Below are 16651 nucleotides of genomic sequence, written 5' to 3'. Positions count from 1 at the left end.
CTCTTATTCTTAATTCTGTTTTGGATACTTTATTATAACATGGATACATTTCATATAAGATCAACATTTATTAAAATGGTTGCATAGTAAACAGTCTATAGTAATTGGCCATTTGTAATAAATTTATTATTATTACTAAGTTGAGGGAAATGGGCTACTCATCCTCTATGTTAACATTAAAATATTTATGTACTTCAAGGAAGATTCTTTAGCTGATTTTCTTTTGAAATAAAAGTTAGATTTTACTCTAGATATTGTCATTTGAGTTGGTCTCTTTCAAGAAAAAAAATGCATTTGAGTTTGCCTCTTTTGTTATAGGTAGTTCAGCTCATCAGCACTGAGATACTACCTTATGCAAATTTTATTCCTAAGGAATTTGTTGGTCAGATAATGACTATGCTTAATAAGGGCTCAATACATTCTCAGTCATCTTCATTTACAGGTATGTTATTTTAATGATTTATTAAAAATGTTAGTAAATATTGAAGTACTTTGGAAGAAGCTGACTGTATAAATGTTTACTCCTGCGATTATGGTAAAATGTAAACTGGAGAATGGTTAAGGTAATTTCTAAGAACATGATAGAACATTAAGCTTTATGAGGAGAATATGTGAATATTCTGTGAATTATGTGTTACAAATTAAATTACAGAGCACTTAAGGAACCTGCCTAAGTCGCTATAGGTGGTCACAAGTTAATAGTTTAGTGAAATCAAAATTGGCTAACTTTACTGAGTCTCAGTTTTGTCATCTATAAATGAAGATATTAATTTATAAATTACAGTTAGTTAAAACAAATAGATTCCTTAATATTTTTTAAAGGAACTAAATTTAGTACATGCTTACTATGTACAGGGTATTATGCTAGAATGTTACCATTTTTTTCACAATATTTCTATGAGGATAGTTTCTACCATACTGCAGAGGGAAAATGGGTTTAGAAAGATTGAAAAAATTATCCATAATCCAGAAGTGGGAAGCCAAAATTCACCCTTGAAAAGAACTCCATCAGGGTGCCTAGGTTGCTCTGTCGGTTAAGCATACGACTTCGGCTCAGTTCATGATCTTACAGCTCATGAGTTTGAGCCCCATGTTGGGTTCCATGCTGATAGCATGGAGCCTGGAGCCTACTTCAATTCTGTGTCTCTCTCCCTCTCTGTTCCTACCCTGCTCGTGCTCTGTCTCTCTGTCCCTCAAAAATAAGTAAGCATTTAAAAAAATTTAAAAAAGAAAGAACTCCATGCTTTTCATTTTATCATGCTTCCTCATTGGGTATGATACTTAAATTGCTTTTTGCTGTTTTTCTTTTTCTAAACCTGTGCTCAGTTGTTAAATGGAATTGTGATATCATAACACGATTTCCTGTGACATGATTAAAAGACTATAAATTTGTGCCATGCACATCCTTAATCCCCAGAATTTACCAGAGTAAATTGACTGGGTAAAATGACTAACTTCTGCTAAACTGTGTTAAGCACTTTAAAGAGCATTTACATGTGCACAGTTCGGCCACTAGGTGTCTCTCATACTGCTTACTTCACAAACTACAGTAGTTCTTTTTCCCAGCCCAGCCCAGTTTTAAAAGTGATCTGGTAAAGTGCAGATTTAACAAATAAAATAGCCTCAGAGGAAATAATTACATCCTACTTATATTAATACAGCCAACTTTTTATTATTAAGAGTATATGAAAATTTCTAGATACATTTTTATAAAATATGTATTACAAACAATATAATCAGATGTAAGCATTTTAAGCTAAATAAGGATTACTGAGTTCCATGTATACTTTTTCTAGCAGTTTCTGATGATAGCTCTTGCCATTTACGGTATTAAATATAGCAAGATAAGGAAGGTATTTGGACATTTTTCCAGTGACTTTGCCATAGGACACAAACTTTTCAGCATTAACTTGGAAGGTTTTTTTTGTTTGTTTTTGTTTTTTTTTTAACATATGCATAGAAAGCCTTCCATGCTAAACAGGACGAACCTATAAAGACGTAGGTTTCAGTAATCATTTTTGGTCCCCGCTATTCTTAAGTGTGACCTGATAGCCAAAGCTTTCAGAGAAAATCTTTCAACATGAAAGAAAAAACAAAACAATAAAGAGGGAGTAAAAGAAACTGAGAGGAAACAGATAAAATTCAGAGCCATAAAAACATTACCCCAGAAAAGCACAGTTATAATTAGGATGTCCAAAGAGGTAAAAGATTTTATATCCATGAAACAATACTATTAAAAAGGAATCAGAACATGAAAGAGCTCATAGAAACTAAAAATGTGACCACTGAAATAACAAGTCCAGTGAAGGGTTGCAAGAAAATATAAGGAAATAACCCAGAAAATAGAGAAAGACTTTAAAAAGAGTACACAATATAAGAAGAAAGAAATAAAATGAGTCCAAGGGGTCTAATATCTGACAATAGGTCTTCCAGAAGGACAAAATAGAGCAAAGATAACAGAGGAAATTATCAAAGGCATAAACTGACGAAATCAGTCTCCAAATTAAAAATGGTCACTCAGTAACCGGAACAGTGAAAGAAAAAAGATCCACAAGAAAGCATGTTTTTAGGAAATTTCAAAATACCTGGGATAAAGAGAAGATTCTACAAGATTTCAGAAAGAAAAGAAAAAAGTCCAACACAAAAGAATTGTATCAAGATGACATTGGACTTCTCAGTAGCAGCACTGGATGCTAAAAGACTTTGATGCAATAGCATGAGAGTTATAAATGGAAAGGATTTTTAACATGGAGTTTTAAATGTAGGCCCAGTGTTGGCAGAGTATAAGCGTAGAATGATAATTCTCAAATGTCAGCATGCATTATAATCAGCTGCAAGGGCAAGTTATTGCTGGACTGTACTCTCAGAGCTTCTGATTCAGTAGGTCTGGGGTGGGATATGAGAATGTTCATTTCTAACGAGTTTTCTGGTGATGCTGATGCTGCTAAGGAACAATTCATTGAGTACCACAGTAAAATAATGATATTTTCAGAAATGCAAGCACTCAAAATGTTACTTCCTATTCAGAATAGTCTTTCTGAGGTACTCTAGAATGTGCTCCATGAAAACAAAGGAGTAAGCGAAGGAAACGGAAGGCATGGATCTAAGAAGTGGGATATAAAATAAGAGAATAAAAACAATTCCCAGGCTGTGACAAAGACTAGTTTTGGATATAGCTGGACAGCAGGTCTAGAGAGCAGGTAGTCCAGACTAGAGCAGAAGTCTGGCTCTGGAAAGATGTTGCTAAGAGGAAGGTAGGAAGGGAGGGAGGTGGGGGGAGGGAGGAAGAAGTAAGAAAGAAAATCACTAGCTTGACCTTTTGGCAGACTGTTGAGAAGTATTTTATAGTGCTGCCAAAGAGTATTAAAAAAATAAGACAAGAAAAATATTAACTAGAAATAATGAGAGTGGACAGTCTTGCCTTGTTTTTGCTCTTGCAAGGGGAAAAGTTGCTATATATATGCTGTTAGCTGTAGGTTTTTCATAGATGCTCTTCATCAGCTGAAGAATTCCCTATTGTTCCTAGTTTGCTAAATTGTTATCATTAGGATTATTATTTAACCTCTTATTAACCATCAACATCAAAAATTGTTAATTTTACAGAAGCAGAGATTGATATTCGTTTGAGAGAGGAATTTTCAAAAATGTGTTTTGAAACACTGCTCCAGTTTTCCTTCAGTAATAAAGTCACAACACCCCAAGAAGGCTATATCTCCCGAATGGCACTCTCAGTGCTTTTAAAGAGGTCTCAAGATGTACTCCATCGCTATATAGAGGATGAAAGATTAAGTGGTAAATGCCCTCTTCCAAGGTATAGATTTTATTTTATAGATGAAGGGAATATTCTGTCATAGTTATTAATAAAAAAGAAAAAAAGCTCTGNAATTGAAGCTGTTTATAATTTTATTTATATTTATAATATAAATATAATATAAATATAAATTTATTTATAATTTTATATGGTGTAAATATAAGTTTCGGTGAAGATATATTAATGTATTTTATTATGGGGTGCTTTATCAGACTTGTCATTGAGGTTAAGTAATATATATGTGCCAAATTTCCTTTTTGGATTTAAAAGAAAATTTTGAATTCTAAAATATGTTTTCTCAAGGATGCCTGGATAAGGATTTGCGGATCTGTATGAGCACATAGGTGTGGATCTCTCTAGAGAGAAAAATCGATAAATTATACTCTGGGAACTTCCTAGTTTGTTTTACAGTTATTTTTAGGTTTCTCTACAAGTCAGCTAGCATCTTAGATCTTCTTTTCATCTAATTTGCCTAATTAAGTCCTTGTTCCTAAACCAATTTGCTTCCCATTTAGCCAACCTGTGTCAGTGGAAGAGGCTTTAGGTCTTTCTGCTAAGCCAAAGCTAATCAAAGTTGGGGTAGAAATCAGAAGTCATCAAAAACTGTAATCATAAATTTGGGTTATGTCGCCAATCTATTTTTTAATGTGGAAATTAGAGTTTAAAGCAAAACAAATGAAACAAACAAAATAATATTGGAAGACAAAGTTCTCAAAGTCAGGAGAGTTTCAAAAATCATTATGGGTCCTATCTCTTAAGGTAGCATTAGAGAAATTACTCATCAGCTCCAAATCTTTGTGCACATTCTTATTTACTTATAATAAAATTTTGGAGTTAGAATTACTTGTCAAAAGATAAAAACATTTTTTAAACTTTCTTTTAATGTTTATTTTTGAGAGAATGAGTACAAGTAGGGGAGGGGCAAAGAGACAGACAGACAGACAGACAGAATCTGTAGCAGGCTCCAGGCTCTGAGCTGACAGCACACAGCTCGACATTGGGCTTGAACTCATGAACCGCGAGATCATGACCTGAGCTGAAGTTGGAGGCTTAGCTGACTGAGCCACCCAGTTGCCCTAAGATAAAAACATTTTTAAAGCTTTTGATATGTATTCCAAATTGCCTACCAGAAATTTCTACCAATTTACATTCACCTAGGAGTATATAAACGTCATTTTCTCAGTTTTTAGCATTTTAAAATTATTTGCCATTTTATGATTTATCTTTTATTTGAAATTTGATGAATGAAAAATAGTTACATAGTAGTTTGTTTTTTTAGATTACCAATGCTATTTAATAGTCATTTATATTTCTGTTTTTAAGATTCACTATATTTTGAATTTCTAAAATATAAATTATATCTCCTCATATTCAAATTTATATACAAAACATTCAAAAGACAAGTATTAGTAATTTGGTTATGGACATGATTGAAAATTGATTTATCATAATTGATCTATGAAGTATATTTGGAAAAGCAGTAATAAAGTTGCTTTGCTTGGGATATTTTTATTTACTAGATTATAACATATTATTTGATTTCAGAAAGCTTTTTCCTCATTTTTTGTGTTTTTACTGTTTATTGCTTTTAAATTGGGTCTTATTTATAGTTGTCCTATAAAGTGTTATAGTATATCATCCTGTGTTTGGTGCAGCATCACTACATTATTTTCTAAAAAGCTACATTGCAGCACGGTAACTACTTCTACACTTAAAAAGGGAAACTTGAAATAGTACTCTGTCATAGTATTAGAAAAATCTTTTCTGTAGAATGAAAACACAGATTCGTATCAGCAGTGAGGGAAAAGGGAGGAAAGGATAAAGAAGGCACTCGAGCTACTCTTGTTGATCCTTAACTTCCCAAGTTCATTCTTCATTATTAATGTCTCCAAATAGGAGATATCTTAGGATTAATTTTGAGCTTGTTTCTTTTTGTTATATTAGAAAATCAAATAGGTACTATTATAATTTTAAATGTTCTTTTAACAGTATGATAAAATACATGCAAGGAGGTAATAGTGGTCATAATTTCCATTTAAGCTTTGGCAAATCCCTTTTGATACTAATTAGTTGAAAAGAAAAAAAGAACACTTTGGAACAGAAGCCTTAAAAGTATGTATTATAAAATGTCTTAACTTTAAATAATTATATGAAATCTCTTACAAATATCTTACCAATTTAGATTTGCTTGAATAGATTGCTTCCCCCTACCTTTGAAATTGATAACTTATGGTAAGAATAACTGTAAATCTTATTTGCACACTGAAGTATTATATGTTAATAAAACATATTTTATAAGAATTTAAAACTAACATTAACTTTGTATTGTGTTCAGTATTTTTCCAAAGTAGATCTGTTTGTTTAAACTTAATAAACACATATGGCATATCTCAAAATCCTGATGGAAATAATTTCCCATCTCTTTTTTAGGCAACAAGTAACAGAAATCATATTTGTTTTAAAAGCAGTTAGTACTCTAATTGATTCACTTAAGAAAACTCAGCCTGAGAATGGTAAGTGCTTAGAAACTCAGTTATTCTAAATTCATTTACGTTCTATTTCTGATGTACTTTTTTATTATTATTAAGTTAACTGAATTTTAGGAACATAACAACTTTAGACTTTGTTTTTCCCAGTCCTTATGAGAGCAAAGAATCAAGTCCGTTAGGAAATCAATTAAGTAAAAGTAACTTGTAATGTTTTAGCTTCTTTATGTTAAACAACAGTTTGGCTCTTTTTTTTTTTTTTTATTTTTAAACTAAGTTGGTCTGAATTTAGGGAGTTGCTTAGACAATTAGTATTTCATATATGTTTAAGGTAGAGCATTGCCGACTTTTTGGGTAGGGGTAGGCCTCCATCCTACCTATGTACTGAATTATGGTATATGTATAAACTGTACAACTTTGAATCATTTTATAGCCTTAGCTCATCTGTTCCCCCTTTCTATTGCTCATTCCTCTTCTATCCATTTTTACATTATTGCCATAAATGATTTTTCCAAAAGTGCAGCTTTGATCATTCAGTTTCCCATCCTTGTAAAACAAAACAAAAAATTTTTATTTACTATTACCTACCAAATGCAGAGTACTCTTGTCAGACTCCACTAGGTTTATGCTTTACTTCCACTGGATTTCATGTATCCTATTTCCCACCAAACTAAAATTTTCAGTCTACCCAAGTTTTCCCAACCTTTTGTTTATTTCATTCTCCTACCTACATCTACCTAGTTCAAATACCACTCCACTTTAAAGCCTTGCTTTTAATCTTTAATTGTGAGTGATTTCTCTTCTCATTGAGCTCATAGCTATTTTATGTGTACCTTTGTCTGAAGGCGCTCTGTATGTATTCCCGTTACACACATAGATGAATCAGTCACTTCCCCTTAACTTGTAAACTTCTTGAGAGGCTATTTGGGCCATGTTTTGTTCTATTTTGAATCCTCTACATCATTGCTACTCAAAGTGGTTTGTTTGAGGACAGGATAAAGAGCTGGCACCAGAATATGAGTTATTTGTGTCACTAAACACAGTGGATCAGTTGACATTTTTCATACAACGAGCCTTTGTTAAAGAAGGAAGAGTGTTGATTTACATTCTGTCCCAAGCACATTAGCAGACTGGCAGTTTAAAGCAGCATTACTTTTAATACCTAAGAAGAAGGTTCTTCATAAATGCCTAATAAATGAATCATAGAATATTTGTTCCTGGCAATTATTATGTAATAAAAGTAAATACCTATTTTTCTGTTTTCAAAACTTACCCATTAGGACTTCAGCCTAGAAAGATTGAGTATTATGCTAAGCCCTAAGGAGCAATTGATTTGTACTTATTCAGTCCTCCCTTTGAGGGGTGGAATTTGTAAGAAAATTTTTGGAATAGTATCTTAACTTCATCCCATCAGATTCAAATTTGAGTTCTCCTCAAAAATGTTCTGGTTGATATTTTAGAGAGGGAAGTCATGCATTAACTTCCTAGTGACCAGTAAAACTTTTATTAGATCATAGGATAGAATTGGATTCTTAAAAATATATTTAAGACTTAAACAGGAAATTCTCCAATTCCCATATTGTTGCTATAGTATATTAAATATAACCAGTATATTTCAATGCATACTGCTTGTATTATTTTGTAGGATTTTTAGAGAGCTGTCAAGAATTTAACCAGAATAAGGGTGCCTAGGTGACTTAGTTGGTTGAGCATCCAGCTTTGGCTTAGGCCATGATCTCGCAGTTCGTGGGTTCAGGCCCCATGTCGGGCTCTGTGCTGACAACTCAGAGCCTGGAGCCGACTTCAGATTCTGTGTCTCCTTCTGTCTCTGCCTCTCCCTTGCTCTTGCTCTGTTTCTCTCTGTTGCAAAAATAAATAAACTGTAAAAAAAAAAAAAAAAAAAAGAATTTAACCAGAATATGTATAAAGGAAGAAAAGGGAAGGAAAACATAGTAAATTTTTTTTTCTTTGCGTAGCCAGTAGGCCAAGAATAGGGCAGTGTAGTAGTGATACGTGATTTAACTTACTGTTAAAAATTGTCTAAGAGAGTTTCAGTTGTGGCTCTGGATATATGAAGTGAAATTTTTAATTAAATGTAACCATAAATGATGGTATTGTAACAGAAAGCTATGATAAGCTTCATTAATATGGAAAAAGATGATAACTAAGAAAAAGCCAGACATTTCCAGTGGAAATATGTTGGATTGCTCATAGCTAGTCCAAAATTATTTGAAACAGTTGGTTATTTGTTTTAGGGTTTTCTAGTGAGAGAGGAGGCATTTGGTGGACTTATTTTTAATTTGGTGGAATTTTGTTTTTATCATTTTACTTGATCTTTACTTTAAAATTTGAATAGGTAACCCTCCTACAAAGGCGTGTCTGTAGTTTCCTGTCTTTGGACACGTAAGAGTTGGAGGAAAAGAAACATGGACTTGGAGAAGTCTGGGGCCAGCTTGCTCCATGCAGGCTCAAGATCAACCATCCAACAGAGAAAAATAAATGAATGAATGAATGAATGAATGAATGAATGAATGAATGAGTGAAATAGAATTTGACTAGCTAGTACCCACATATACATGGTTCAAAAATTCAAAAACAGGGAAAAGTTTTAAGATATCTTTATCTTATTTTATATCTGTCTAGTTCTGACCTCACCATAGCCAACCATTTAACCATTTTTGTTAGTTTGTGGATCTTTCCATAAGTTTATTATGTAAAAACAATGTATTATGTAAATACATATACATACTCCAGTATGACCCCAGTTTTAAACATAAATGAATATGCATAATAGCCCCATACTATACCTACTGTTCTGAATGCTCTTTATTTTTCTCCACTGCATAAAATTTGGAGGTTCTTCCATATCAATACATAACAGCTTTTTCATTCTTTTTGATAGGTAATCCCAAGGTGCCCACCAAGATCTGTTGTGGAATTTTTTTTTTTTTTAAAGTTTATTTATTTATTTGAGAGAGAAGACAGGTAGGAGGGGGCAGAGAGAGAGAGAGAGAGAGAGAGAGAGAATTCTAAGCAGGCTTCATGCTGCCAGCACAGAGCCTGATGCATGGCTCCAACCCAGGAGCCGTGAGATCATGACCTGAGCTGAAGTTGGATGCTCAACTGACTGAGCCACCCAGGTGCCCCATATCTGTGGTAGGTTTTAAAAAAATATATTTTAAGAAATTTGAAGAGCCTTCCCTGAGTTTAGGATGTGATCTTAAACAGTGTATTTTTTAAAAAAATTTTTTAACATTTATTTATTTTTGAGACAGAGAGAGACAGAGACAGGGAGACACAGAATCCAAAGCAGGCTCAAGGCTCCAAGGTGTCAGCACATAGCCCGGCACGGGGCTCAAACCCACAAACCATGAGATCATGACCTAAGCTGAAGTTGGATGCCCAACCAACTGAGCCACCCAGGTGCCCCTTAAACAGTGTATTTTTATATTTTCCAGTTATAAGCCAAGAATTAATTTTGTCAGTTGACTCTCCATCTGGGGCAGTCTAGATAGGTTTCAGTCTGTGCAACTTTTTTTTTCTTTTTCCATTTTTTTCATTGTTGTAAAATACACATAAAATATATATTATCAGTCATTTTTAAGTGTACAGTTCAGTGGTATTAATTAATTTGATAGTCGCATGCAGTCATCACCACCATCTGTCTCCATAACTCTTATCTTATAACTGGAACGCTACATTTTTAAACAATAACTCCTTATTCCCCACTCTAGCTCTGGCAACCATCATTCTGTTTTCTGTCACTATGACTTTGACTGCTCTAGGTATCTCATATAAGTTGAATCATAAAATACTTGTCTTTTTGTGACTGGCTTTTTTGTTTAGTGTAATGTCATTGAGGTTAACTTGTATCGTAGCATATTGGAGAATTCCGTTTTTAAGGCTGAATAGTATTCCATTGGGGTGTGTGTTTGTGTGTGTGTGTGTGTGTCATATTTTCCTTATCCATTTATCCATTGGTAGACACTTCGGTTAATTCCACACTTTAGCTACTGCAAATAATTCTGGTATGACAATGTATGTACAGAAATCTCTTCAAGACCCTGCTTTCAGTTCTTATGAGTATATACCCAGAAGTAGAATTGCTGGATTATATGATAATTCTATTTTTTTTTTTTTTTGAGGAACCACTATATTATTTTTCACAGTGGCTGTACCATTTTACATTATAACCATCAGTGGACAAGGGTTCTAATTTCTCCACATCTGCACGAATACTTGTGTTTTTTTAAATTTTGTTTCTGTTTTGATAGTAGCCATTTTAATGCATATGAGGTGGTATCTTATTTGCATTTCCCTGATGTTGGTGGTGTTGAGCATCTTTTCATGTACATTATTGGCCATTTGTATATCTCCTTTGGAGAAATGTCTATTCAAATCCTTGGTCCATTTTTTGAATTGAGTTGTTTTTTGTTGTTGTTGAAGCTCCTTTGTCTATACCTCTGTGATCAGAAGCATCGATCAGAGCACAAATCCCCAATATTTGGAGGATAGGGTCTTTTTGCTCACCATAGGCTTCTGCAGGCAATCTGCTCCAGGAACATGTGCACAGCTGCCTACCACATGGCTATTAGGGAGGGATGGGTAGCTCCTACTGTGCTAAGAGCTGCAGTTGACCAAAATTAACCACAATATGCTATCCAAGTCTACCTCTGGAAGTTACAAGCCTTCAGTAGACTCCAGAGTTCCAAAATAGTTGCATCAAGCAGGTTCTGCCAATGCAATTGTTGTCTAGGTGTGTAGACAGATTCCTGGTATTTCCTACTCTGCCATTTTTCCAGAATCCTCTCTGTGCAATCTTTTGTTAAATGATTAGTGGAAAGTTTTACAGAAAACAGCAGGAGTAGACTGTTTAAAACTTCTCTTTAAACTATTTGTTTTCTCTTAAGTCACAAAATTCTTTTTAGAAATGAGATCCGTTATGGATTCCCAAGGTATAAAACAGATAAAGAGTGCTAGCCTGACATTCCCTCCCTCACCATTACCCATAAGCCCCACTTCCTTTTTCTTCTTCCCATTCCCACTCTAAGAAGCCCCTGTTTGGGTGAGGAAGGGGTTACATGAACAGTTCAGCATTTCCCAAGATTTGTACTCAGGAATGAATATTAATGATGATGAGTGATGTCAGTAGATATTGAATGTAAAAAAAAATCCATAATCAAATTAATTTTCGAAACTCTGGATTAGATAAAGTTAAACCTATTTTTTATTTCAAGTTTTTAATAAATTCATCTGAATTATGAATCCCGCAAAAGGAAGATAATATATACTACATGTGCCAAACTTCCCACGCCATTGTTTTTTATAAGAAGTATTTTGAAGATTACTAGTTTGAGAAATTCATTCCTTTATTCTCCAACAGAAGCTGAGATAAAAAGAAATTGGAGTGAAAAATTGAATCAGAGTTCCTCATGTATAATATAAAATTCTTTCTTTTGTAGTGGACTCCCTCCTAGATTTGAGACTTCTACAGACTGTCATATACATATTATACTGTCTAACAAAATCTGGCAGCTGGCTTTATTGCATATTGCATACTCAGCAATATGCACAGTATTTACAGGAAAATAGAAATGTAATATGTAATCTCAGAGTATAAGGAAATTATAAACTAATTGGAGTATAACAGTTTTGCCCATTCACCAAATAGTATTCAACTGTACTACTTGTTGATGATAGTGCAGAGGAACACACACATGTCCCTCCACACTGAAGTTAAAATCTAGTGATATCCGTTAAAGATTAGGAAGCAGTACAAGAGAAGAATGGATCTTTGTGTGGTCACTTGAATCAATATCAGGGACATTACTGGGAAAATCATTTAATTATTTTCATTTTTAGCATACAACTGCAAGAAATTGGCTTGTTTTCTAATTCTAATTATTCTTGAAATATGCACTACATTGCCTGGCACTTGCACTGAAAATGACAAAATTTGAATATCAGGTTACTTTGTTAGCTTCCAAGGCCTTCACAAATCAAAGTATCATTTAAAATGGACTTTATCACATTCCTTGGTATGGATGACTTTGCACAGTGACCATATGTTTTTCCCTCATATCGTATTAAATATTTCAGGAAGTCTTCCAAAGATTAAAAAAACAAAAAGGGTACAAGCTTGTGGAGTCTCCATACTTGGGGGTTTGTTTCTTTTCCTTGTATTTAAAGGATTGTGTTTATGTTAATTGGATAATCTCTACTATTTAAATACATGCTATTGAGATTTTATACTTTTTAATTGCAGTTGATGGAAATACCTGGGCACAAGTGATTGCTTTATACCCAACTCTCGTTGAATGCATCACCTGTTCATCTGCAGAAGTCTGCTCTGCCCTTAAAGAGGCACTAGTTCCTTTTAAAGATTTCATGCAACCACCAGCATCCAAAGTTCAAAATGGAGAATCTTGACCAGCTACAGTAATTTTAAAAAAGAAAGATTATCTAAAGAATGTTGGATCCTCAGTGAGTCTTCTATGAGAACGACATTTCTTACTACCAATAATTCTTGGCAGCTGTTGTCGGCCTCCTTTAAATTGTACTTACCTTGAGTTCAGTAATTCATATTAGAAGCTTACATGTCAACAAAGGCTCCTGAGTGAGTAGCAGTGGAAGTCTTTAGTAAGTTAAACTGATGGAAAGTTAGTTAATACTGCAAAGTACCTGCTACTGTATCTTCAGTTGATGATTTAAAAGTGAGCTTATGTACAGTTTGTGGTGTATGTGTTAATGATGTACTTTTTAAAAAGAAAGAAAAGATATTTCATTCAGTCAGATTTATTAGGCTGGTGTTTTTGCACCCTTTTTCAAGTACAAATTGTACTAAAATTTTATGCAAGATGGTACTGTAACATTCCATATTATCTATAACCAGCCTTTGTAAACAAAGGGAACTGATAAACTTGTGTGTATAATAAATGGTACAATTCTGTATAAAATAGTTGCATTTATTATTTAAATTTTTAAAATACTGATAATGTTAAATGCTTGAAGCTGTATTTATTATTAATACAAAATTGTTTGCTTACATTTTTTACTTATAATTTGCCTTCTTAAGCGGCAGGTATGCTTACCATATGATCATGCAGGTATCTTTAGTGCTTACTTTAATTGTACTTACTAGTGACTATTAAACATCTGACCAGAAAGGTCATGTGAACACAGCAGCAAATAGTTTGTGATTTGCTGATTTTGCAACTTTAAGTATAGTTATTAGCTTAATACATTGGGATATATTGTAGCACTCTGACTCCGTCATACCTCATTTCTTTAAATATCTTTTTATTTTACGTGAACAGCTTTCACGTAAGTCTGTCTGTTTTTATATTTGGTGTTTGGATTTTAAAGACTTTTCATATTATATTTCTACTGATTTTCTTTTTCTCACTGACTAAGCATTTATCACTGTCTTTGAATTATGATCCAGGCAAGATGATTCCAGATTTCCTAAATTTTGCCTGTGAAATTTTGTTCATTTCAGTGCTTCATTTTGTAATGTCTTCTCAAGAAAAAAATCACTATGCCAACCCATAAACATAAAATGTGTGTGTATTCTAAAACAATGAGAAGTGTATTTTTGGAGACAGTGAAGCATTTAGAAGTACAGTAAACTTTCTGTCATGGAGTAAATTGCTAATTTTGTTTCACTTTACTATCTTGAAGAAGAAAGATGCTCTTGAGTACATTAGTTAATTGTTTCTTAAAAAACTGACCCAGCTTATTGTATTTTTTATTTAATGGATTATGGTATTATCGTATTAGTTACATTTTCATAAACATTTATGTGAAGACACAAAGATATTTAAAATAATGCTTAAAAATCATTATGGTTTCAGTATTATGTTAGTGCTGGAAGACCTTTGATTTTAATAGAATTTATACATTTCAGACTCTTCAGAATAATTCTAAAATCAGGAGAAGATGCTAGAAGTAATGGATGAGATACAATTTTGAGGCTTTTGTAATTGTGAAATTATTTAATTTGCACTGTTATCTGTAAACATGGTAAGGCTTTTATCAAGGGGATATTATTTTTACTTACATGAATTAATGAATTTCTATTTTATAATTTCACATAAAATTAGGGTAAATTAATATGGCATTTCCTAGATTCTATCTTCTGCATTTTCCTTAAAGTTGTGAAAAAAATCAAGCTGTGTATTCAATTTTATTTCCTATTTTTGCATATGTTAAATTGGGAATTAGATCTGTATATCACTGATAAAGTACTGAAATAGACTAACAAGGGTAGTATACCAGTTAAGTAACATGTTAAAAATATTGCCATGAATTTACATGAAGTGAAAATGTTTACTCTGGAGAAATCAATTGCAATCATAAAAATTATTCTCCAGTGAAAGTTAAATACAAGTCAAAGGTATACAGCATACATTTATATAAATTGAGTAGTTTTAGTTAATATTGTATTAGTCTTCAATACCAGGACCATTCCCTGTATCAAAAAAAGCATGAGTGTGTTAATACCATAGAATATGGTAATCTGTGCCAGTCTTAGTGACAAGCAAAGTGGGCTGCCTGCTTGGTGGTATAATTAGAGCTTTTCCTCCCAGAATATCTCCTGCCACCCCAGGAGTCTCTACCAGCAATTCATTCCCTTGAGTCAAACATTCTTCTTAATCTGCATTTTCTAAAATATCCTGGTCCCTGGGTAGGTTAACACAATGCCTGTGTCTTGTTGGTGTGAATTGGGTTCTTTAGTGACCAGAAGAACTGGCTGTGTGAGATTAGTAGATAGTAAGACATTATAAAAGGTAGTTCTCAAGGCTAAGATCACTATATAACATAACTAGTCCTTGAAACATTAGTAATAATGTTCTTTGGAATGCATATTACAAATACAATGAATTTTAAGCCTAATATTTTTTTTCTCACTGACCCTGCCTCTCAATATAGATTGTCAGGAGGCAGGTATATTCCAACATCAGATTATAGTCCTTCTCTAACTTTTTTCCATTATAAAAGAAACAAACTAGTTTTCAAGTTGAATAGCTTACTTTTTATTTTCCTATAATCCTATCAATGCCAAAAAGGAAAACACGTAATTTTATATTGTCTCATTTAGTATTTCTGTGTAACTAGTGTTAAAATTTTATTAGTTTTACTGTATACATTTGTGATAACACTTATTAGGAGCCTGTAGGGGCTAAAAGAAAAAGAAAATACATGAACGTCTGGCCAAAAGAAAACCACTTTTCATTTTCTTTCATTTTTGAAAACAAATTTTATGTTTATTTATTTGAGAGAGACAGAGACAGAGTGTGAGCAGGGGAGGAGCAGAGAGAGAGGGAGACACAGGATCTGAAGCAAGCTCCAGGCTCTGAGCTGTCAGCACAGAGCCAGATGCAGGGCTCAAATCCACAAACTGTTGAGATCATGACCTGAGCCGAAGTCAGACTGAGCCACCCAGGCGCCCTGAATTCTTTGGAGAAATATAATACATGGTTTGAATTTAGATTTGATTTCATAATGACATTGTTGGGTCAACTATTCAAATTATTTGATAAATTTATTACTCTTTTTTTAAATGTTTTATTTATTTCTGAGAAAGAAAGAGAGATAGTGTGAGCCAGGGAGGGTCAGAGGGAGAGGGAGATACAGAATCCGAAACAGGCTCCAGGCTCTCAGCTAGCTGTCAGCACAGAGCCCGATGCGGGGCTTGAACCCAGAAACCATGAGATCATGACCTGATCCGAAGTTGGATGTTTAACCGACTGAGCCACCCAGGCACCCCTTTATTACTCTAACTTGAGAGGTTTAACTATATATTTTTCTCTCGTTTTCTCCTGAATCACTTTCTTTCCTCTACCTTCCCACTTTTAAAAAAATTCTGTTTACCTTCTTTTTTTATACATTCTCCCAGTTTTTCTGTTTTTCATTACTCTTTTATTTTCTACCTCTTCTGTTCCAGGTCTTTCTTTAATTTCACCTATAGTTTGTTCAAAAGAAGCAGAGCTATTATTGGTAGAACCACTGCCAACTGTCTTTTTATTAAATGAGATTCTGGAAATACCTTCTGCTTTGGCCACTGTTGCATTTTTGCAAAGGTGAAGTCCTCCTGCTATTTCAAAATAGCTGAACAAGTTCTAGTAATGATTGTAGCTTCTACTATCTTCCTGAAACCACAAGATTCAGCAGCCGGGATGCTCACAAATGGGATTGCTATAAATACGATGAATTCAGCAACTAAACTTGGAACTAAACATGTCTTTTCTGTTACATGGATAGAGATTATACCATGTTTCTGGAAGACAGTCTTTAAAATCTGTTTAAGTGAGGTTTTAAAAATTATTTGGTTTCTTTTGGAGAGGGTTTTTCT

The 16651-nt window shown here is 33.5% G+C and overlaps 1 protein-coding gene and 1 non-coding gene across 3 annotated transcripts in view; both read left to right on the top strand.

The window, feature by feature from the left end:
* Nucleotides 1-13474, top strand: part of MON2 (MON2 regulator of endosome-to-Golgi trafficking) — a 110245-nt gene extending 96771 nt beyond the window's left edge. For both annotated transcript variants that reach the window (XM_077778817.1, XM_077778814.1), the window contains 4 exons: nucleotides 319-442; nucleotides 3604-3811; nucleotides 6242-6324; nucleotides 12563-13474. In XM_077778817.1, the coding sequence (XP_077634943.1) occupies nucleotides 319-442; nucleotides 3604-3811; nucleotides 6242-6324; nucleotides 12563-12726 (579 nt within the window). In that variant the 3' untranslated portion in view covers nucleotides 12727-13474. The remainder of the gene's footprint in view (nucleotides 1-318; nucleotides 443-3603; nucleotides 3812-6241; nucleotides 6325-12562) is intronic.
* On the top strand, nucleotides 8658-8788 carry LOC144243689 (small nucleolar RNA SNORA38). Its single transcript, XR_013338738.1, has one exon. It is a non-coding gene; the product is annotated as a small nucleolar RNA SNORA38 (small nucleolar RNA).
* Nucleotides 13475-16651: the final 3177 nt, after the last annotated feature.

Source organism: Crocuta crocuta, unplaced genomic scaffold, assembly GCF_008692635.1.
Source record: "Crocuta crocuta isolate KB4526 unplaced genomic scaffold, BGI_CrCroc_1.0 scaffold791, whole genome shotgun sequence".
In the NCBI taxonomy this organism is placed as follows: domain Eukaryota; kingdom Metazoa; phylum Chordata; class Mammalia; order Carnivora; family Hyaenidae; genus Crocuta; species Crocuta crocuta.
Note: the sequence above shows the minus strand (reverse complement) of the source record. Positions and strands in the feature narration are given on the sequence as shown.